At 36.4% G+C, this 22676-nt stretch overlaps 1 protein-coding gene across 1 annotated transcript in view; it reads left to right on the top strand.

Annotated features, from left to right (window-relative positions):
- Positions 1-22676, top strand: part of LOC143407899 (EGF-like and EMI domain-containing protein 1) — a 607825-nt gene that overhangs the window by 496826 nt on the left and 88323 nt on the right. The window contains exons 8-11 of the mRNA XM_077110345.1: positions 1549-1671; positions 12159-12296; positions 16248-16370; positions 18651-18842. Coding sequence (XP_076966460.1) covers positions 1549-1671; positions 12159-12296; positions 16248-16370; positions 18651-18842 — 576 coding nt within the window. The remainder of the gene's footprint in view (positions 1-1548; positions 1672-12158; positions 12297-16247; positions 16371-18650; positions 18843-22676) is intronic.

Raw genomic sequence — 22676 nt, 5'->3', positions numbered from 1 at the left:
GTGAAATTCTTAGTTACAATTAAGAAAAAAGACCTTGTGTAGCTTCAGAATTAATGCTTTTTGTTTTCTGTTTTTTTTTTTTATTCTGAAATGACTTCTAGAATTAATATTTCAAAACCTTTCATAACCACACAGGGAGATTTTTATTATAGACTGCAGAAGGTGGGGATAACCTTTGAAAAGCAAGTGTGTGCAAATGAATGTTCTCAGAAGGTAGGAATAATTAAAATAAAAAAGAAAGAAACTCTGTAAATACAAGGTTACACATTTCTGTTTCTCAGAAATAGCAAAACAGTCATACTTCAATTCAAAGATGAAAGTGATAAATTATTCCATGACCAGGACTGATAAAGGAAATCATTCCTGTGGGACAGTCTTTGTTTTAATAACTTCTGAGAGATCGCAGAATCCTTCATTTTTATCATGACATTTTCGTGTAATGAGAAACAGCTTATTTAGATTAATTATGAAAATACAAAAATATTTCCTGACTTACAGAACTGATAAACATTTTGTGAAATTGAAAAAATAATTAGACATAGAAATTAGTGTTGAGTTTGTTTTATTCCTTTAAGCCAAAACTAAGATAAAATGTTTTTATGCATTCGGTTATCCTACTATTCTAAGGAAAACATTTTGCTTTAGACTTCTCTTTCCACAGATCTGCACCTGGAACAAATAGGGTCTTATTAAATAGTTGAAAATTGATGAATATGAATAGGCAGGCAGACAGATTCGTACATATACACATACATACATACATACATACATACATACATCTCTACCATCTGTTTCAACCTTTTAAGATCTGATACATTATAACCATAAAATATATCCTTGAAACTATTGCCTATTTAGATTTTTATGAACATATTAAAAGAATGAGTATTCCTCTCTGTGCCCTGGTTTGAAACATGTAGGACAGTGGAAAGAGGAAATATTAGTAAAAAAAAAAAAATTATGATGAGACCTGACACTTTAAGAGGAAGGAGCAGAAATGACCTGCGCCTCAATACTGAAGTCACACTGAATAGAATTAATGGTCAACACCAAGAGCGAAGGTTCCAGATTTCACATGGCCTGCCTGTAACATTCCCTTGCACAACATAAACCATGGATTGCTACATATAAAAGCCCCAAACCTGCCTTGCCAGCAGCCACACATATTGTCTAATTTAAACCAGAGCAGTGTTGTTTTTGATTAACAGTGTGATATATATTCCTAAAGGCAAATTTTAATAAATAACTTCTACCTATATTATTGAGGGACCTATTTTTTTCTTTTCTTTTTTTTTAAAAAAATTAATAGATAATTGTAGGTTCTACTAGCTAGAAGTGTTTATGAGCATAAGACCAAAGGTAGAAGTAAGGGAAAGTTGGTTTTCATAAATGCCCTCTTCATACTAAGAATATGGAGCCCATATGGTATTTGACCCTTCATTGTATGCTAGGGGATAAATGGAGGGGGAAGGGCAGTTTATTTTTATAGTTTACAAAGAAGTCTTAATTAGAGCTGCTAAGACATGGCTATTGTCTCTCTCTCTACAGATATAAATGAGTGCACCGAAGGGCTTGCTCACTGTGGTCATCACTGTGTGAACTCAGTGGGGTCCTTCACTTGTGCCTGCGACCCTGGCTTTGAGCTGGGAGCTGATGGACATCAGTGTTACAGTAAGTGGCCACAGCTGCTGCTCAGGAAATAAGTATGTTTGACTGGTACTAAATAAATGCAGTAAACAGAAGAACAACACTGCATATCTTGCCACAGCAGAATCTCCTGATAATTTCCCCCTGGGGTAGGATCAGGGTGAGGGCTAAGAAGTTCATTCCCCCTTCATTTTACAGATAAAAAAAGAGGGGCTCAGAGTCAGAATAAAAAGGCTGGTGTAATGATCTGCCATCTGGGTGAGCAAGGACTGAGCCCTCAGGCTTTCTGATTTGGGACTCTTGGGCTTGAGAGCTCTTCTTTGTGAAGTAGTGCCTTTCTTTATCACTGCTGCCATGCGTTATTTACTAATCACTACAAAACTCAATGTAAAACTGAAGGCAAAGGAACTAGAAGGAGTGAAGGAACCATCCTGCAGGAGACATGCTAGGCTGCAATATCATGCCTGACTCAGTAGGGGCCCAGGTGCCTGTCTTCCACACTGGCTTTTTTCCTCCTTCCCCCGTCTCCACTCAGCTTGCCTCCTGAAGCAGCTCATCCTACTTTCCCGTCTTTCTCACTCTTCCCTCTACCTCTTCTCTTCAAATAAATCTGATCCATGTCCTCTGACCTTAACTTATTCCTTATCTAGGTCCAGTTACACAATTTAATATGCCCCTTATTAGGGGTATGTTGCCATGTTAGTGGGCTGAGCTCACTGTAGTAGCTGCTGATGGTTGGAAACCGTGGTTTCCCTACTGGTTTTCATCTATGGATGAACACATTTCCTATTTCACTTATCTTAGAACTATCTGATACAAATTCCTCAAGTTTTCTTCCTCAGTATTTCCCATCCTTATTCATCTCTACTTTTTTCCACCCTCTTTTTCAAATGACAGACGTTTTTCTCTTGTTTATGACAGATTTCTTCATCGCTACCTCTCAGGCGGTCTTCGTCCACCGACAATAAAAATTTTTCATCTTCAGATCCTACCTTCTCTGAATGCCCTTTTCCCCGCTTTCTCTAGTCCATATCTGTACCCTAGCAGGTAAGTTTTGCTCTGTTGAAAGCATAGCCATGCTAACTGGTTTTGTTTTAAATTTCATGCTGTAACACTCAAGATGATTAAGCAGCATGGCAGGACCCACATATAATGCCAGATTATATCACTTTCACCCTCTTTGCTCTTCCCAATCTTTTTTGACTATCTTTCCATACTTTTGCCTTTATCCCATCTTATCTCTGACCTCATCCAAAAATGTAGGCAATCTATCTTGCCAACAATCTCCCAGTCTCCCCTAGAATCACATGGGGAAGTCTTCATTCCTATTAGTATGAAAGAGTTGGCCCTATTTCTATCAAAAGCCATCTTATTTGGGTTCCATTATCTCTTAACATCGCCATAGCTTTGATTTTGCAATTATCTCCCTCTTTTCGGAATAGTCATTTCTGCCTCTGGAATATTCTCATCAACCTAGAAACATGGTCAAGTGTTTTCTATCTTGAAAGTATGTTCACATGGGCCCACATCCCAGTAGAACTTTCACAGCAAAATTTTTAATGACCATGATCAGTGTCTCTCTTTTCTCATCTTACAGCCCATACTAATCAGGATTCCATCTCTACCCCTCCATGGTCAGGCAAGACCTCCATGTTGCCAGATTAAATGGCAGTTTCTCTGGTTTTATACTCCTTTGCCTCTCAGCATCTTTCAACACAGTGGACTACCTTCAGTCTTCTTAAATTTCTCATTTCCTTTCTGCAGTAATATACTTTCCTCTCCATCTGTGTTCTATTTCAATGTCAAATATTTCCAACATCTCTCTTATTTAAACTACATATGAGTATAATTAACTATATACTCAATGTCTTCATTTCTATGACTTCTAAAACCAAAATTGATAGAGCCAAAACCAAACTGCTGCTTACAAGTCTACATCTCAGAGATGTTCTTGCCGTTTTTCCCCATCTTTGTAAACTATCCATTCAACACTAGAGCCCAAAACCCAATAACCCAAAATCAGCAAGTGACAGAACTTGGGTTTGAAAGAGGGTCTTTCAGTGCTATATATACTACCTTTTCAACTTCTTCATCTGTTTATATATATATTACATGTTTCTTTATTGTTGTTAACCAAGAAGAGGCATTGATATGGTGATTAATAGAATATGTATTTTAGCATTTTTAACTGAGCTCCCTCCTGAAGAGATATTATTAAGGTCACTGAATTTATTAGTCTCCTCTGCATAAAATTCTGTGGTTCTTGGTTTGCCAGTGTGGCCTTCAAGTCTTCTGGTATACTTCTACTGTTTGTAGACTGAAGTTTTTACTAAGGTGATATTTGCCTTTTAAAGAACAAACTAAATAAGATGGCAAGGAAAAACTGACTACTGATTAAGATACAACTTCTAAAGTCAGTCTTTTCCTGAATGCCCTAAGGAATCTTTTCAGGAAGAGAAAAATGTTGATGGGTTTTCCTTTATTTTTAATATTTGGTTTTTAAATATGGACACAGTTTGAGGGGTGAATACATTTACAAATGTATGAAATAAACCTTTTGTAGTCTGAGTGGTGCATTCTCAGTTATCATGAAAGAGGGGATAATTATTGGTAATGATTTATGAATAATAGACATTCTGTAAAATTTAGTTGGTAAAGCAATTTGCCCTATAGTTGAATACATTTAATAGAAATATTTTTTTTAATTTTTATTTCCCTTATGTGACTATTTGGCTAAGTTCTTTCTGAAGTCATCACCAGACCTCAGTATTTACTCACATATAAAGCTTTCTTGGTGAAAACTTGTATTATGAGGTGTTTCAAATCCTATACACAGAGGAAATCTTTCCAGAGCATAGTAATATTTAATAATGAATTATTGCACATCATCTCTAACAAGTATATTTTAGGGGACTTACTTTACCTTTTGCCTAGAATACAGTGTTTTATATTGATGTAATTTCTTGAGAGAGGGTCTCAAAACATTTTATAGTATAACCATTGAATCCTCACACTGAGCTATGAAGTACCTCTCACTGATTTCCAATTAGAAATTGGAAAGTTCCAGACATAGCATGGTTAGACAAGCCTTCCTTCAAAAAAATTCATAATACAGTTTAAGTTTTATGAATACTTATTACAAATAATGTATTTGCTACCTATGGGAATCTGTGAGGATCATTTTTTAGTATGAGTTTTTAAAAAACAGTATGATATTAAGCCATATTTGTCATCTGGATCAAGAACTCAAAATGTCAATTACCTTTAGTAGGCCGCTATAGATATGACTTTGAACTTGTTTTAATCATATTGATACATATATACACATATATACATATACATATATGCACATATACACATATATGTATAAAGCATATTATTCATGTGCATATATATATATAAATGCACATGCATAATCATATGTATACATATATACACATGTATGTGTGTGTGCATATATATGTACACATATATATTTTTTGTTCGGCAATGAGGATTAGACCCAGGGATGATCTACCACAAAGCCACTTGTCTAGATCTTTATATTTTTTTATCTTGAGACAAAATATCACTAAGTTACCAAGGCAGCAATCCTCCTGCCTTAGCTTCCCAATTAGCTGGAATTACTGATGTGCATCACCATGCCTGGCTTAATCCCAGATTTTTTTTTTAAAGAGGTTACTATACTATACTATCATTAATTTGTACTAAATTACCATCAGTAGACACAGAACTGTACTGATGCAATGTCACAGGAAACCAGCAAGAATGAAATGAGTCCACATACAATTCTTCAGATGGATACTTCTGATTTCCCTCCTGAAACTCTGATACATATTGGAAAATGTATTGTAGGTTCTGGTACTTTAAGTAGAATCTGCTCCAGGCACCAGCACAAGACTAAATAGAAATGTGTAAAGAAGGCTGAGTATGAGGAAATAAAGAGCTATGGGAACTGTGCTGAACTGGAGAGGGAATTCTGGTTCTAAAGAAGACACTTACTGCTTACTTCCTACTAAGTGTTACCCAAAAGGAGCAAGCACTCTGTCAATGTGTCTGGATTCTCTGACTCAACTAACCAAGTGCTTTGTGAACACCCACCATGTGCCAGAAACTGTTCTCAGCCTAAAGACACAATGATCAACAAGTCAAATATTCCCTTTGTGGAATGTAAATTCATACAGAAGAGATAGAAAATGGAAGAGCTATCAAATAAATATGTTCTGTCACATCACATATTGATAATACAGGTTGTCTCTTTCTAATTCAAAAATTCAAACTCCCAAATGCTCCAAAATATGAAACTTTCTGAGCCCTGACATGATGGCACAGTGGAAAATTCCACACCTGACCCCATGTGGTGGGATGCAATCAAAGCGCAGGTGCACTACAAATATTGCGTAAAATTACCTTCAGACCACACATATAAAGTGGCTAGGAAACAAATGATTTTCATGTTGAAACTTGTGTCTCATCTGCAAGATATCTCATTATATATAAGTATATATTCTACAAGTTGAAAAAGTTAAAAATGGAAGACATTGTGGTCCCACACATTTCAGATAAGGGATATACAGCCTGTTTGTAATGAAAGGAAGATCCAAGAAGCAAGAGCAGTGAGAACTAAAACTCTAAGGTAGGGCTGAGCTTAGTGGGTTCAGGAAACTGGTCAGAAGCCAGTCTGCGCTAGAAGTGGTGAATAAGGAGATAAATAAGCAATGAAATCAGAATGGTAGGCAGGGAGTGGGAGGAGGCACATCATACAAGGCCATTGAGCCAGGGCAAAAGTTAGCAAGAATTAGGACTTTATTCTAAAAGGGATGCGGAGGCATTGGGGGTGGTTCTGAATAAGCAGTAAGGTGCTATGATATTCATTTTTTAAAAAAAAGGTCCATGTGACTTTAGCCAAAAAGAATAAAAGAATTATGTTGCTCGCAGAAAAATGCATGGAGTTGGAACACTTCGTATTAAGCAAAACAAGTCAGTCTCAGGAAGTCAAGGGTGATATGTTTTCTCTGATATGTAGAAGCTACAGAGATAAAAGGGATCTCATGAAAATAAAAAGGATAAGTGTAGAGCAGAGGAAGAGTATCAAGGAAGAAAGAAGGGAAAGGAAAGGGAATGTACTAGGGAATGAAATTGGCCAAATGATGTCATATGCATGTACAAACATCTCACAATGAATCACACTATTGTGTACAATTATCAATGTACCAATAGTATAACTACACTTCAGGGAGTTGACAGTGGGTGTGTGTGGGTATGTAAAAGTTCTATTTTAGGCATCCAGTATAGCTATGTGGTGGATTGAATTGAGAAATAGCAGCAGAGATGGCAAGGACAGATTTGAGATTTATTTTGAAAGTAAAACTGAGTATTACCGATATAAATGTAAAGAAAAGAGGAGTCACCAAAGACCTTTGGGTTTGGGGCTTCCAGAAGGAGGTGAATGTCAATGACTACTTCCAAAATATGGAGCTCTGTGGAAAAAGAGTTTTGGACGGTGGGATGGGGTATATTTGGAAATCATGAGTTCTGTCTTCACTGCGTGAAGTTTGAGAGACCAAATAGATCTGAGAACTGGGCAGTTTCTGCCTATATTCTAACTAGATAGAATAATCTAGAAGTTTATAAAAGGCAAGGCTGGGATAGTAGTAGTTAGGCCATAAGCAAGAAAGGGATCACCTACAAAGTGAGGGCATCTGGAAGCATGGACAGAGAACTGAGGCTGGTGACCTCTGCACCTGGCAACTAGAATATGACCTAGGGTCAGGAAAGGCTGAAATGTCCAGGAAAGTATGACGAAAACTTGAAAACTATGATTTCCTGAAAGGCGATCTAAGAAAAGGTAGTAGGAAGAAGTTGGCCAAAAATACCAAGTACTGCTGGAAATCGGGCAGTGTGAGGTCCACTGGAGAAAGCTCTGGGATCCAGACAGGGTTATCTTCTCTCCTAATTGGATCTTTTAAATTAGCAGATGGTAAAATTTTCTTTTTTATTATATAGTTCTATCCATTTTACCACAGGCATAGATTTACTTGACCACTATTGCAATCAGAATTAAGTACATTTTCATCAATCCCAGAAAACTCCCTGAGCTATTTGTGGCTTGCTCTCTGTTCCCTACCCCTAACCTTTGGCAACCACGGATCTGTTCTCCATCACCGGCTTTTTGTTTTTTCAGTAATGTCAGATGAATGGAGTCACAAGGTGTAGAACCTTTCATCCAGCATAAAGCCTTTGATAGTTAGATAAGTTGCTGCTCACCAAAGGGAGTTCTATTTGTGGGTGCATAGTAGGCTATTATATAGATATACCATAACTAGGTTATTATTGCACCCCTTCAAGGACATTGAAGTTTTTTTTTTTTTTCAGTTTTTTTGGTAATTTATGAAGAAAACTGCTGTAAGTATTTTTATACAGTTTCTTGCATAAACATACCCCAGGACTAGAATTGCAAAGTAATAAGATAAGAGTATATTTAGGTTTATATGAAAGTGCAAAATTATTTTTTTGGAATCACTGTAATATAGGTTATTAGCTTTTAAATTTATTTTTTTAAATAGAAGACTTTTCATTTTTTAAGAAAAGGTAAACCAGGCCCTGTGGTGTATACCTGTAAACCCAGTATCTCAGGAAACTAAGGAAGAGGATCCCAAGTTCAAATCTGATCTCCGCAACTTAGTGAAATTGAAAATAAAAAAGGCTGAGAATATGGCTTAGTAGTTAAGTGCTCTTGGTTCAATTTCTAGTTTAAAAAAAAAAAGAAAGGAAGGAAGGGAGAGAGGGAGGGAAGGAGGGAAAGAAAATGTAAGCATTCAGAATTTTATGAAAATTTTCTCAATTTTTAAAACATCTTAGGGGTCAAATTCTTTCTCTCTGCAGGCCACTAGTTTTCAAACATTGATGTAACCCAATCCCTATGTTAATAATTGGTAAAAGTTGAGAATGAGAGATTAAAAAATAATTTGCTATTATTGTAGAGCCTTAAAGTGCCAGGTTTTTGTTTGTTTATTTGTTTTTTTGTTTTTTGTTTTTTTTGGTACCAGGGACTGAACTCAGGGGCACTGGGCCACTTAGCCACATCCTCAGCTCTATTTTGTATTTTATTTAGAGACAGGGTCTGTCTCACTGAGTTGCTTATCACCTCACCCTTGCTGAGGCTGGCTTTGAACTTGAGATCCTCCTGCCTCAGCCTCCAGAACTACTAGGATTACAGGAATTCAAACTTCTTGCACACCCTGCAAATGCCAGGTCTTTTGACTTTAAATATTGTGTGCCTTCTACTTTCATACTACCTCCCTTAGACCTATTAATACCTTTCAGTGAAATAGGTTGCCCCGCTACTCAACTCATTTTCTGTTAACACATATTGATACTGCCCGTTACCAGTGATGAGTCCTGCTTCCCCAAGTGTTGAAGTTTGAACATTAGAGAAGCACGCTGAGCAAGCATATAAAGCAGGGTTTATTTTAAAAGGGGTAACATAGACTTCTCCCAAGAGTGAGAAGGGGGCCATAGCTGGTATCATGGTATCCCAAGAAGCGAGGTGCTCTGCCCTTTTTATATGTCCTACGCTTGCTTTGTTCTCCTGCCCCATGCCCCTTTCTCCTTCCTGTGTAGGCGACTAAGCTCAGGAATGCTCGGTGGGATGGCCAAAAGGTGGGAAAGGTGGGCTGAAGGGGGAAGGGCAGGATGGAGTAGCCAAAGACACAGTAACAACCTTATAGCTCCCTGTAGGGAGGTTGGAAATCCTGGGACAGGTTACCTTGGCAACAGTTTGGAGCAGGGGCAGGTTCTTGATAAGATCCCTCAGGGCACAGTCTTCAACTTCCCAGACTCTCTCAAATTGGCCTCCTTGATCCGACCTGACTCAGTTTACCTATCTACACTGACTGCCTGTCTAATTCTGGCTTCAATATGACATAGGAAAACCCTTCTGAAATGGAAGACTCTCCCTCTTATTAACTCTGTTTTCTTAATCTTTCCTGAACCTCATATTTCTCATCTGTAAACAAAAGTTTTGATGTTATTTTTAGGTCTTAATTTGCATTGTATAACTATCCAAATAAATATAATAAATCCTTTAACTTTAACAGTATCATTCAAAAAAGAAAACTTAAAACAAGTATTTATCTAAACTCTAACTACATGAAAGCAATCTGGGAAAGGTAACATTATATATTAGTAAAACTGTCCTGGGAGACCTGACTTCTACTACCAGCAATGCTCTAAATGTTCTTAGCAATCAATATTTCCTTTTTTTATATCAATCTTTTTATTTATATATGACAGTGGAATGCATTACAATTCATATTACACATATAGAACACAAATTTTTCATATTTCTTGGTGTATGCAAAGTATGTTCACACCAATTCGTGTCTTCATACGTGTATTTGGATAATGGTGTCCATCACATTCCACCATTATTTCTGACCCCATGCCCCCTCCCTGCCCCACTCACCCCTCTGCTCTATCTAGAGTTCCTCTATTCCTCCCATGCTCCCCCTCCCTACTCCACTGTGAATCAGCCTCTTTATATCAGAGAAAACATTTAGCATTTGAGTTTGGGGGACTGGCTAACTTCACCTAGCTTTATATTCTCTAACTCTATCCATTTACCTGCAAATGCTATGATTTTTTGTTCTCCTTTATTGCTGAGTAATATTTCATTGTGTATATATGCCACATTTTTTTTTTATCCATTCATCTATTGAAGGGCATCTAGGTTGGTTCCACAGTTTATCTATTGTGAATTGTGCTGCTATAAACATTAATATGGCTGTATCTCTGTAATATGCTGTTTTTAAGTTCTTTGGATATACACCAAGGAGTGGGATAGCTGGGTGAAATGATGGTTCCATTCCCAATTTTCCAAGGAATCCCCATACTGCTTTCCATATTGTCTGCACCAATTTTCAGTCCCACCAGCAGTGTAAGAGTGTGTCTTTTCCCCCACATCCTCACCAACATGTACTGTTCGTATTCATAATAGCTGCCATTCTGAGTGGAGTGAGACCTGATGAACTGTCAGATATCAAATACGATTTTTAAATACTTTAAAATAATGTAAGAATGACAATAGAAGTCATATGTAAAAAGGAAGAAAAAAAATCCCAATTCTGTTTCATAGAGATGTGTATACCTACCTTCACTACCAGACCCATAAGTTAAAATATAGATCCCAAATGCATATTTTTAAATATTTGAAAAAAATCAGTTGCCTTTACAATTTTAATCTTTCTTTTGGCTGTCCGATTTTCTTTGGACAAAACAACTGGTTTAGTTGTTTCTAAACCCCAAAGGGTTCTTGCTTTCAATAATAATTGATTAGCATAATCCGTCTTTAGTTTATTCAATCATTCAAAACCCATTTTGAACATCTGTTATGAGCTGGGTAATGCAAGATGATGACGGCACAGTGGATTGAACACAATGACAGGGATGTGCACCGGATGCTTTGGGAGCGTGCAGGGCTATGTCTGCCCAGAACTCAAAGCTGTGGATCAAGGATCGTCAAGGTTGATCTCTGAAATTCTAGCCAATATCTAGGCAGTTGATGATTTGTGCTTTCGAGAAGTATTACAATCCTATACTCTTGTCCTGTTCTTTTCCCCCTATCTTCTTCCAAAGGATTCATCAGTTAAGATGGGAAGGGAATGAATCAGTATAGTCACTCAGTAGAAAAGCTGTGTCCACACAACACAGATGAAGGAACATGGACTCTAATAGTTAAAAACAGCAGTCAGACTATCTAAACTCCATATTGGTAACATGGGTTCAAAACCTTTTCTTATTTCTCATCTCCTCACTTAGAAATTCAGGCTGTAATACCTGCATGCTCAGGACAGTTGACATCCATATGCTGAAGCCAGTGCTCACTAGTATGTCCCCAATTAGTAGCCTCTACCAGGATTGGCAAATTGGTTTTCAAAGTAATAGTATGTTAACATTACAAATGAGTCATATACATCAAAGCTGACTAATAGACCCACTTGACACTACTTACATGTGATCAGCTAATTCACTGGTGTTACTTACATACTTTTGTCCCAAGGCTATTTTTAACAGTAGTTTCATGTACTTGTAGACCCTAAAAAAGGACAGATAATAACATACAATTAGTTGAGAAAGAAATGTCAGCTGGAAAACAACTTATTTGCTTTCTGGTTGTTGATTCAATATGTGTACTTTTGTATCTTGAAGATACTGAGAATTCCCTAAGTTACCTTACTTATGTGTTTAATAATCACTGATGGGCTTATCTTCATCTTTCTGCATCATCTGGTCAACTTAACATTATTTATAGCTTTATTAGTATATCAATATGGTATACATATTTACAATGCTAAATAGCTCTCAGACATTTACTTTTAAATGTACAGAGTGTTGATAAATTTCCAATAAAGTTTGTCATCCTCTCAACAGAGAAAGTGTGCTCATTGTTGACATATATTCAGGTTTCTCTTTTGTTATGTTAATGACCATCTTTTGCTTGTTTTGGAAAGGAATTGAATTGGAAATTGTCAATAGCTGTGAAAAGAACAATGGTGGCTGTTCCCATCACTGTGAACATGCAATTGGTGGGCCCCTTTGTTCCTGTAACCATGGACACCAGCTTGATTCGGATGAGAAAACGTGCATAGGTAATGTTTGGTCAATGCCATCTTCATTCAAAAGTTGCCCTGGATTCATTTAATTCTTTCATCTTGATGCTCATTGCTATAAAGTGAGACACATCTCTCAAACTTCAAGGAGAACTAGATTGGATAGTGTCTCTGGCTACAAAATAAATGTGAAGGAAAGATCACTTGGCAGAAGAAATCATTACAATTAGATATTGCCTTGAAATTAAGGAGATTAAAAGCATTTTAACAAAATATCTGGGCTTAATAATTTAATTCAGGAAAATATCCCAAGGTCTACCTAACCATCTCATGTGATTCATATTCCAACAACAGATGCTATCATGTGCCTCATGCCTCAAACAGAAACTAAATCAAATGTACTGGTTTTCAAGTTAGTAAAAATTTGGATGAATATTCAACTTTAAAACAGCAGGTTACTATGTTACAAAAGAAAACTTTGGAAGATAATCATTTTTAACATCCCAATCCAAACCTATTCTCAATGGCTAAGCTCTCCTGACATATTATTAGAATTTATATCATTTGAGACAATGATAAGAATATATTCCACCCTGTCCTTCCATCATAATGAAATGTTTAATCAAGACCTTTTTTTTGGTGGGGAGGGCAGTGGGGGAGAAGGAATATCTTTTGTAAAGATAGAGCATCAAATCACATTAGTATGGGCTTTAGTTCTGAGGACACTTTCAAGCCCCTAAACAGTGATTTGCCATCACTTATCAAGATACTGTATCTGTTTCTCTTCTTTTTTGATGCTGTTTTTAAAATTATAATGTAAATGATTAAAAAAAAATCTTTGGTCCACTTCATGCTATTCACTAGGGTGAGAGGCAATCTGAAGTATAAATAAACAAGTAAAATTCTATGATTTAAGGACTGCAGGTTTTATTATTTTTTTAAATCTCGACTGATTGATGGGAGAGGATGAATCTCAAGATATTTTGCAGTAATCTGGTTTCATAAATTATTTAAGAAAAACACTGACATTACTTATATTTCTTGATCCAACCTTGCCTTTTACATTGCTGGCTGAGTCTGTAGTGGTTAACTTATGGAAATCAACTATTTTCCTCGTCTCTTTTTGTATAATGAAAAAAAATTTTGTTTTTTTCTACCATGCAATGTTCATATTTATGGAAAATTAATGACTATCTGACTTCTTTCCTTTTCTCCTTCCTTCCTTCCTTCCTTCTTTCCTTCCTTCTTCCTTTCTTCCTCCCTTCCTTCCTTCCATCTGTATTCCTCATTTGAGTACTAGATAAAGGGAACTGAAATTTTACTAAATCTTGTCTTTGCAAATTATAATTGATGTCTTTCTTTATTCTTTGAAAAGTACAATTCAGTAAAGTTCTTATTTACAGTTAGAAAAAAAATAGCATCTGCCAGGGTCAAAATGCAGAAAATTGCATATTTATGAGATTTCAGCAGTCAACATGACAGTGTTACATTCTTTATGATATTTCAGATTTATTTCATTTTCCAATGATAAAAAAATACTTATTTCTAAAGACAAATATTCACTTAGTGTAAAAGGCAGTGATTCATTTGGAGTGCATATATACATACTTTGCTTATTTGCCTGGGAACAGATTAAAGTCATGGATGCTTTGTAAAAACATTTATGCATGAAGGAAATGAAAGAATTTTTAGCTTAATTTAGTATCAAGAATTTTTTTAAATTGTGAATGTACAAAGAAATGTGAAAATAATTCAGCCAATATGCAAATGGTCAACCAGTCTTGCCAGAATAGGAAAACTTATCAGTGCTACAACCTAGATAGAGTTGTAACACAATTTGAAAGACTACTATTTATAACATGCAAGCATCCAACCAGCAACAAACTTAATAAATTTAACAATTATCCAGTTATTAGAAAATATGTTTTTAATTCTAACTTACTGAACTTTAACAAGTAACTGTAAATTAGATAAAGAAGATGATGCTTTTCAGAAATCAGAGCTCAAATGTTTAATTATTTTGCCTGGCTACAATTGGTGCTCTACTTTTAATTAGGGCTAAATTTTTATGTATAGGTAACTGGTGCAGTATGTGTCCATAGTGAGACAATATTTGATAACATTGTCCAATTTAGATAAAATATGACCATCATAAGGGAGGAAAATTAAAAGGAAAAAATGAATCAGTGAAGATATCAGCAAATGTGTTCTGAAAAGAAATCAAGAAATTTAGAAAACAGGGATGTAAAGCTGAAATACCAGGGCAGTCTAAGAAAGGTTTGTGGTAGAAGAAGAATGGGGTTGCAGATGAATTTAGAATTGAAAATGGTATATATAAAAGAATCTAGAAATAGCTCCTGGGAATGATAATGGAAGAAGAATCCAAAATGAATCATAAAATAACAGTCAGAACAAAGGGCTTATTTTCCAATTATAAGAGGCAATTCAGCATCTTACTATTTGAGACCTATATGTTTGGAGGCTCTGGTGGTAGCTAAGAAGTCTTCTTTAAAAATCTGGAAATTAAAAAATTAATTAATTAATTAATTAAAGGGTAATATTTTAGATGAAATAAAACAATTATATTTTTGAACTTTTTTTAATCCCCCAAGTTCATGCTATTTTGTCTAAAAGGCAGAAGTTTTAATAAATGAAATCGAGTAAATTATACTATTCTGTTGTGTGCACATACAAATATGTAACAATAAATCCCACTGTTATGTACAATTACAATGCACCAATAAAAACTCATCTGAAGTGAAAGTGCTTATCATATTTTACAGGAGAAAGCATGTTTTGTCTCTAAATGACCTTCATTTAGATATTTTATGTTGACCCCTCACCTTGATTGACTGATTGCATTTTCTTTCCTTTCTGTCTCTTGTCTTCATTTCCTTGCGTTGTTTGGTACCTTTTCCCAGGTTAATTGAGACACTGACCCTTTTTGATCTGTGGCTGCTCATGTAGTTATGGAGCAATGGGATTTTGTAAACTCAGCAGTGAGAGACCACCCAACTTAACAGAGAGAGCTGAATTGAACCAAGGGCTTAAAGCCAAACACCTTGACCACACAATTCCCAGGAGCCCAGCTTAAGGAAAGCAGAAGCAGGTGTTTGTTGCTCCTCTTTGGTCATTATATTAAAAAGGAGCACTTCAAAGGCAAAAGAGATTACTCTTTGGCTGAGGGGTTCAGTTTGACATCTTCTGGTATGTTTCTATTTTTCCCCAGGGCAATTATGTTTTAGGAAGAAACATTCAGGCTTCTAGAATTCTAGATAATATTACTGCAGGAGACTTAAAGATCATCATTTAGAAAACTGCTCATTGGGCTGGGCATGACAAGGCAACAATGTCACAGTTGTAACAAAAGAACCCCAGACCTCACTCATCCTAGTCAGCATCACCTAAATGTTCAAACAAATGTTCTGAACTACTCTATGTGTTAAAACACAATATGTTAAATAAACATTCTGTCCTCTCTCAGGAGTATATTACCACTTTTCTTCCCAATTGTGTGAGAAAGGAACTTTTGCTGGAGAGCACTTTGAGATCTGAAGTTCTAGAAGAATAAGCACATTGTGGAGTTTAAGATAGTCTCCTTTCTGTAGCTGTCAAATGCTACAAAATGGAATTCTTTGTCTCATCTTTTTCAAGCTGTTTTTTGTTTCTTCAGGTTTATTCATTCGAATTGCTGTTTGAATTAGAAAAAAATAGTAGAGATCTCTTCTCTTGTTCTTATAAATGCATTTGGAGATTATTTACATTGTTTTAAAACAAATAACAGGCATAGAAGAAGCATGCTAGAAAACTAAGCCAGAAGTAGGTCTTATTATCTTTGTGTTACAGTTTCTTCAGTGTTTGTATTATATGACCTGAGAAAGAGAAAACAGTAGCAACACTGTTTTAATTTGGAAATGAGGCTTCTCAGAGCTTCCTTAGGTTGGCTAAACTCCTATCTCTGCAATAACAGGAGTGTCCTTTTCCCTGCAGATCTCAATGAGTGTGAGAACGGAGAGGCCTGCTGTGCCCAGCTCTGCACCAACTATTTAGGAGGCTATGAATGCCATTGTCAGGAAGGCTTTCAGATCAGTTTGGACGGTTGTGGATGTGATGGTAAATTTCTGAGATCTAACATGCAATAATGGTTGTGATGAGTCCCCAGTGAAGGACTGCTCTACCTCTACTCTAAGGTAGAGCGCTGAGACACTAAAAAGAGATTGGATTTCTATGTGGTTCTACCATTAAACTATGGTGTTGGCTTAGGCAACTCCAACTTCTGTGAACTTCAGATTCTCATCTTTAAAATGAAGGCAGTATTAGGATTAGTGAAGTAAATTTTAAAAAGTAATAAATGAAAGTACAATGGTTGGCATACAGAAATCACTCAGCTAAAAGTAGCTATTATTATCATCATATTCATTAGTGCATGATACCCTTCACTCCATCTCACACACATACACATATGCATGCATGTACACACATAAGCAATTAAGAGATTCTGGAAGGTTACAGCCCAGTGCCATAGGAATCATCCACAGCAAACTTGACTGAAAGTCATTTTAACCAATGACAAGAGCAATAGCAATGCAATTATCAGTTCATGATAATTCTGTACCAGAATCCCTTGTATATATCTGATATTAATATATAGCTGATGTACATTTTAAGATAAATCATCTTACAATTTTCTAACTTAATTTCCAGGTGATTTCTAGCTTATATTTTCTTGTCTGTTTTTTGATATAGGGGCGTTTGACTATAGTGAGTAGAATCAGTTAACTTTATTCCATTAAAATTAGGTCACATAAGTCATAGCTTGATTTTCTTTATAAAGTTACATTTGATGTATAATCTTTAAGTTTTCATTTTTAATCACTATTACTCCAAACTATATTTTTCTTGAAATCAAAGATCAGAATGTTGATCTTTACGCAAATAACAGGTCAAATACATGACTTCAGTGTCTCAGAGAAAATAATGTTTCTTTTCTTAAAGAAACAATTACCTGAATTCTGTTGAGATTTTTTTCCATATAGATAGCAAGCCCCCCCCCACCTCCGCAGCCTTGCAGTATAGACAACAGCAAAAACCACACCACTCTGAAATCTATATATACTACACATACTAGAGTATATTACCATTTACCACATTGTAGCCAATTAACAGAGCCAACAAAAAATTTTGAATTTTATGTACCATCTGCTCTTCAGCAGAGTGAGCCAAGAAATGATTGTATGGCATGAATGTACATACTTGCGTACACATATCCAAATGGAAAATCTATCTGTAATCTCAGGCAAAGCCTAGAAATACAGCTTCATTGGTGAATTTTTAGTATCTTGTACACATTGACCAAAGTCTGGACTCAGATTGGTCATAAACCACTAAGTCATATGAGGTCAGAGACTAGAGTTCCTTCATCTCTAAAATTCTCCACAATCCTTGTGCAGATATATGCACGGACTTAAGTGTTCTATCCGATATTTGAATTCAAGAGTGAACGAACATCCTCCAAAATGGTGCAGAGCCTAAAACTATGGAATTTAAGTTTTATGTTCTTTATCTAACTCTCATAATCATGGTCTCAGAAAGACCTTACTTATATAGATAAGCTATATGGTAAGCTTGGAAATAAGCAAAGAAAAAAAGAATTGGCAGGGTACACTGGAGAAAGAATCGGGGGGCTGTGCCTGCTTTCTAGATGGCAGTGTGCTACTATTGGCTAACGAAGGCCACAAGAACAACACAAAAAGCAGAGGTTGTTTACATCCTCCTAGATGTGGATGAGTGTCTGGATGTCAGCATAGTCTGTGACCAATTATGTATCAATTCTGTGGGAACCTACGACTGCACCTGTGCTGAAGGCTACAGAATTGGAAGTGACAGGAGAACTTGCATCTGTGAGTCATCAAAGCATTTTCTAGTGTCTTTTCTAAACTGTCTCTGCCCTCACCTTGCTTTCAAGAGCAACAATAACCACACATTCCTCAACTCAACATGTCTTCCCCTTTCTATCTTCATAATCTGAGATCTCCCTCCCTCCCTCCTTCTTCCCTACCCCTTCTTTCCTTCCTGCTTCCTGTTTGTGTTTCTTTCCCCCTCCCTCCCTTCCTTCCTTTTCCCCTCTCCTTCTTCCTGTCTACCTCTGCCTCTTTCTCCCTTCCTCTCCCTGTCCCTCTCTCTCTCTCTTCCCCTTTGGTTCTCTCTCCCTCACTTTCAACTCCCAGTAGCTTCCCCTTCCTTTACAATAGACTTTTGAACTAGCCATCTCAAAGCCTGTTGGTGACCTCCCCTGGGCTGCTTGGTTCAAATCCTCACTGCTCTGTCCACACTTGGTCAGTGTTTCCCTTTCCAATCCACATGTGAAACCCAGCATTTCCTCTATGGTCTTAGCTTTAGATGATGACGAGCTGGAGGGTGAAGAAGAGGAATTAGAAATTGTGAGGTTTCCAGGACTTCAACTCCAGAGCCCACCTCAGCTGGGTCATTATGTTGCTACTGCCCCAGCTGCCTCTAATGAAGATGAAGAAGATAAGGGAGAAGAGGAAAAGGATTTCCAGGAACTAACTGCTTTGCACAAAGTTGGTGAGTAAGATAATTGACCTCATTACACTGGTCTCTCCTTATTTTTTAGGTAGCTCACATATATTCTGTTGAGGCAGTGTCATTATCAATATTTAATGCCATCAAATATTTTAACATGAAGGTTGCAAAAAAGGTTGGAGCAAGATCACTTCTTTACAGCTTCTATCAAATTTACCACCCTTTGCCTTTCTTCCTCCTGCACAATAAAGGGGAGCAGTACAGGAATTTGCAAAAATCAGGGTGCGGGGTGAAGAGGTGCCCTTGCTATGTTATAAGAGAAAAAGAACTGGAAAAATCTTTAAATTTGCATAAAAGGGGGAAAGGACCAGGATTTCAAATTCTTCTAATTATTAAAATTTTATTAGAAGTCATTTTATGTAATTAAAATCTACCTTGAAGAGCCTTAAAATATAGTTCCTTTCTAGATTTTAAAATAGAGAACCAGTTGTTTAATATGCCCAAGTAGACTAAGAAAATATCTTCAAAATGTGAGCAGTTTTTCTCCCATATCCAAGCAACAGAGCTCAAGCATTAAATCATTTCTGATCAAAATAAATTAGCACAAACTCTATCAAAACTAACTGTGCACAGCCAATCAAAAACTGGTTTTTTCCCCTTTCTTTGTTAAACAGAGCTACTCATTTTGCTCTACTTCTGTTTGTTGTTTTTTAACAATATAAAAGCTTGATGACTGCTATATAAGGCATTCAGTAAAAGAGCAGAAATATTTTATGTTATGGAAAAATCATCATAATAATATCATTAAAGGCTTCTGCATGAAAAGAGGAATATTTTAATGTTTGTTAACGAAGCTTCCTTCTTTGGCTACTCAAATCAGAATGGAAGTAATTCAGGGCAACAGGCAGTCAGAATTTGATTAACCTGAGTAAGTTTTGTAAAGAAGGGAAACAGACACATCTCTTGCTGTGTCCCCCTCCTCCATCTATTTTCCAATATATGGACTGTGCCAGGAAATCCAAAAGACAGCTGCTAAGAGGATAAGGAGCAAGGCACAGCTCTCAGCAGTACAGTGATGATAAGGGAGCAAAAGTTGTAGCTCAGGGTCTGCCAAAGTAGAGAGGCCCTGTTGGAAATGGCAACTTTTTAAATCATTTTATCTGAAAGACCTCACCCTAAAAAAAATAAAATAATAAAAATAAAAAACTTAAAAGGAATGGACCTTAAAGGAATGAAAGTCTATCCATACTTATTCAAATTGAAGTAATCTCCCTCAAGTACAGAATGGAGAAATAAATTCATTTGGTATATTTTTGGAATGGAATATACACGTAATGTAAATGAATCTTAAGAACATTATATTAACGAAAGAAGCTTCATACCAAAGAGCACATACTGCATAATTCCATTATATAACGTTCAGAAATAAGAGAAGATAATCTCTGGTGTTAGAAATCAGGATTATGCTTAATTTGTGAAGTTAATGACACACTCATCAAGTCACCTTTAAGATTTTAGGTAGCTGGTAATATCCATTATCTTGACTTGAGTGACATGCATATAAGTTGTTTACATCCTTAAAAAATTTTTTTGAAGTATACACTTGGGATCTGTCTACTTTTTGCATATGTACTAATTTTTTGCATATGTACTAATTTTTGCATATGTACTAATTTCTAAAAATGCCATGCACATAAAACCTGGAAAGAAAACTACTAAACTACCTAGGATATTTGTTATTATTGTATTCTGGAATTAAGAGTGATTTCTTTTTTTATTTTTTCTAAAGACTCTAGATATTCTCTAGGGAACGTATTCTAATATAATTGTGAGAAAAAAATAAAATGAGTTCTATTTTAAAGCTATCTCTTTGTTGTGGTCTTTTCCTGGGACTCTTTAGAATGTATGCTGTCAAGAATCCTTGGGGCTGGGGATGTGGCTCAAGCAGTAGCAGTAGCGCACTCGCCTGGCATGCGTGCGGCCCGGGTTTTCATCCTCAGCACCACATACAAAGATGATGTGTCCGCCCCAAACTTTGTATGTTTTGTACAACATACAAAGATGTTGTGTCCGCCCAAAACTAAAAAATAAATAAATAAATAAATATTAAAAATTCTTTCTCTCTCTCTCTCTCTTTAGAAAAAAAAAAAAAAAAAGAATCCTGGTTTTCTTTTAGTAAAGAAGGATTTCCTTTCCATTTCGTATTGTAGACAGGAACCAACTAAGATAGTATCATGTTGCAGTCATTTAGGTCACACCTTGGGACAGCCTTGCATCCTGAGCCCTGAGGACTGCATGAACAGAGACATGCCTGGAGGGAAGGACCCAGGGCTCCTGCCCTTCTTTGCAATGAAATTAAGTAGTAGCCTGAGAAATGGTACAGGCCACTAGCTACTGGGGACAAGTTCTCACTTTTTTTGGTATCAGGGATTTAATCCAGGGGTGCTTAATCAGGCCTTTTATATATTTTACTTAGAAACAGAGTCTCATCGAATTGCTCAGAGCCTCACTAAGTTGCTGAGGCTGACTTTGAACTCTCCATCCTCCTCCCTCAGCCTCCTGAGCTGCTGGGATTACAGGCATGCACCACTGAGCCCAGCTTTTTTTTATCTTTAAGTCGTTCTCCCTAAAATGTTGAAATAAATTAAAGAATTGATGTGGGTGAGAAACCAAGTCATTTGCTATGCATACAGAAGGCCTATGAATGCTGAGGGTTTAAACAGAACTTGTGAGCACAAGGGGAGATTTTATGTTTCCTGGGAAAGCAGATGATTTGTCTCTTTTTTCTCCATAAAATGTAAAAGTTAATAAAGGATCCTAATATTTTAGACTTCTAAAATCCCTCCATTTAAATAAGCCATCAGATCATGGCAAACTATTCCTAATGAGGGGAGGTAGGAGGAAAGAAAAGGATTTGTGGTACAAAGTGCAAACTAAATGAAATTGCTTGACTTCTTGCTGCCTGTTTTTTGTTTCTGTGTTCTTTTTTCTTTTCTTTTTCTCTACTTTTATATATGCTAACAGAGCCATTTACATTGGTTTAATTGTGTTTTACAAGTTTCTTATGAGAAAATAACAAAGATTTGGGGTTGGTATCACCGGAAAATCTTTTTCTCTTCATATTTTAAATGAAGATATGATTTCTGGAGTTAAAACTACCCTATGATAAAATATATTGACTGTCTTTGTTTTCTTTTTAAAAATCCAGCATAGACATCATTTCCTGGAAGGGTTTGTCTTAATCTTTGTGATTGGCATGGAAGATGGTATAAGCAGATTTTCTTCTGAACCTCCTGCACAAAAAAAGAGCACAATTTTTTTTTTTTCTATTACCTGATATAGATGCAAAACATGAGCCATGGCACAGTGAAGTGGTGTAGCCAAGATTACTTGTTAGGATTTTGGGCATCTTTCTCAAGCAGCCTCTGATCATGTTTCTCTGCTGCTCTGAAGCTTTAATTAAAAGGGCCCTGTTGCCTGTAGAAAGGTGTGTGCTTCTTGTTCAGTCACTGGTAACCATCTAAAATCAGGCTCCCATAAATCCCTTTTGTTTTTATCCTAGGCACGAATCTTTACCCAGCCTATTATTTCCAGCAAACTAAAACACCTGCTACTTGCTTCCCTGGACTTTGCAGCTTTGTGCCTTTTGTCAAACTGCCTTCTTTGATGGTCCATGCTGACTATAGCATGAAGTCCTAGATGGTGGCCCCAGTCTAACACAACTATTTATCTTTCCAGTGGATTAAACTCACTGTCTATATTGGATTAAACTCACATACTAGGCTATGGACTCATTGTCCAGGTCCTATTCAAGTATATTTGTTGTAAGTTGCTCCATATCATGAGCTCCCACTACTTCGGTGAACAACTGACAAA

Source organism: Callospermophilus lateralis, chromosome 10 (assembly GCF_048772815.1).
Source record: "Callospermophilus lateralis isolate mCalLat2 chromosome 10, mCalLat2.hap1, whole genome shotgun sequence".
In the NCBI taxonomy this organism is placed as follows: Eukaryota; Metazoa; Chordata; class Mammalia; order Rodentia; family Sciuridae; genus Callospermophilus; species Callospermophilus lateralis.
This window is presented reverse-complemented; position numbering and strand designations above follow the sequence as displayed.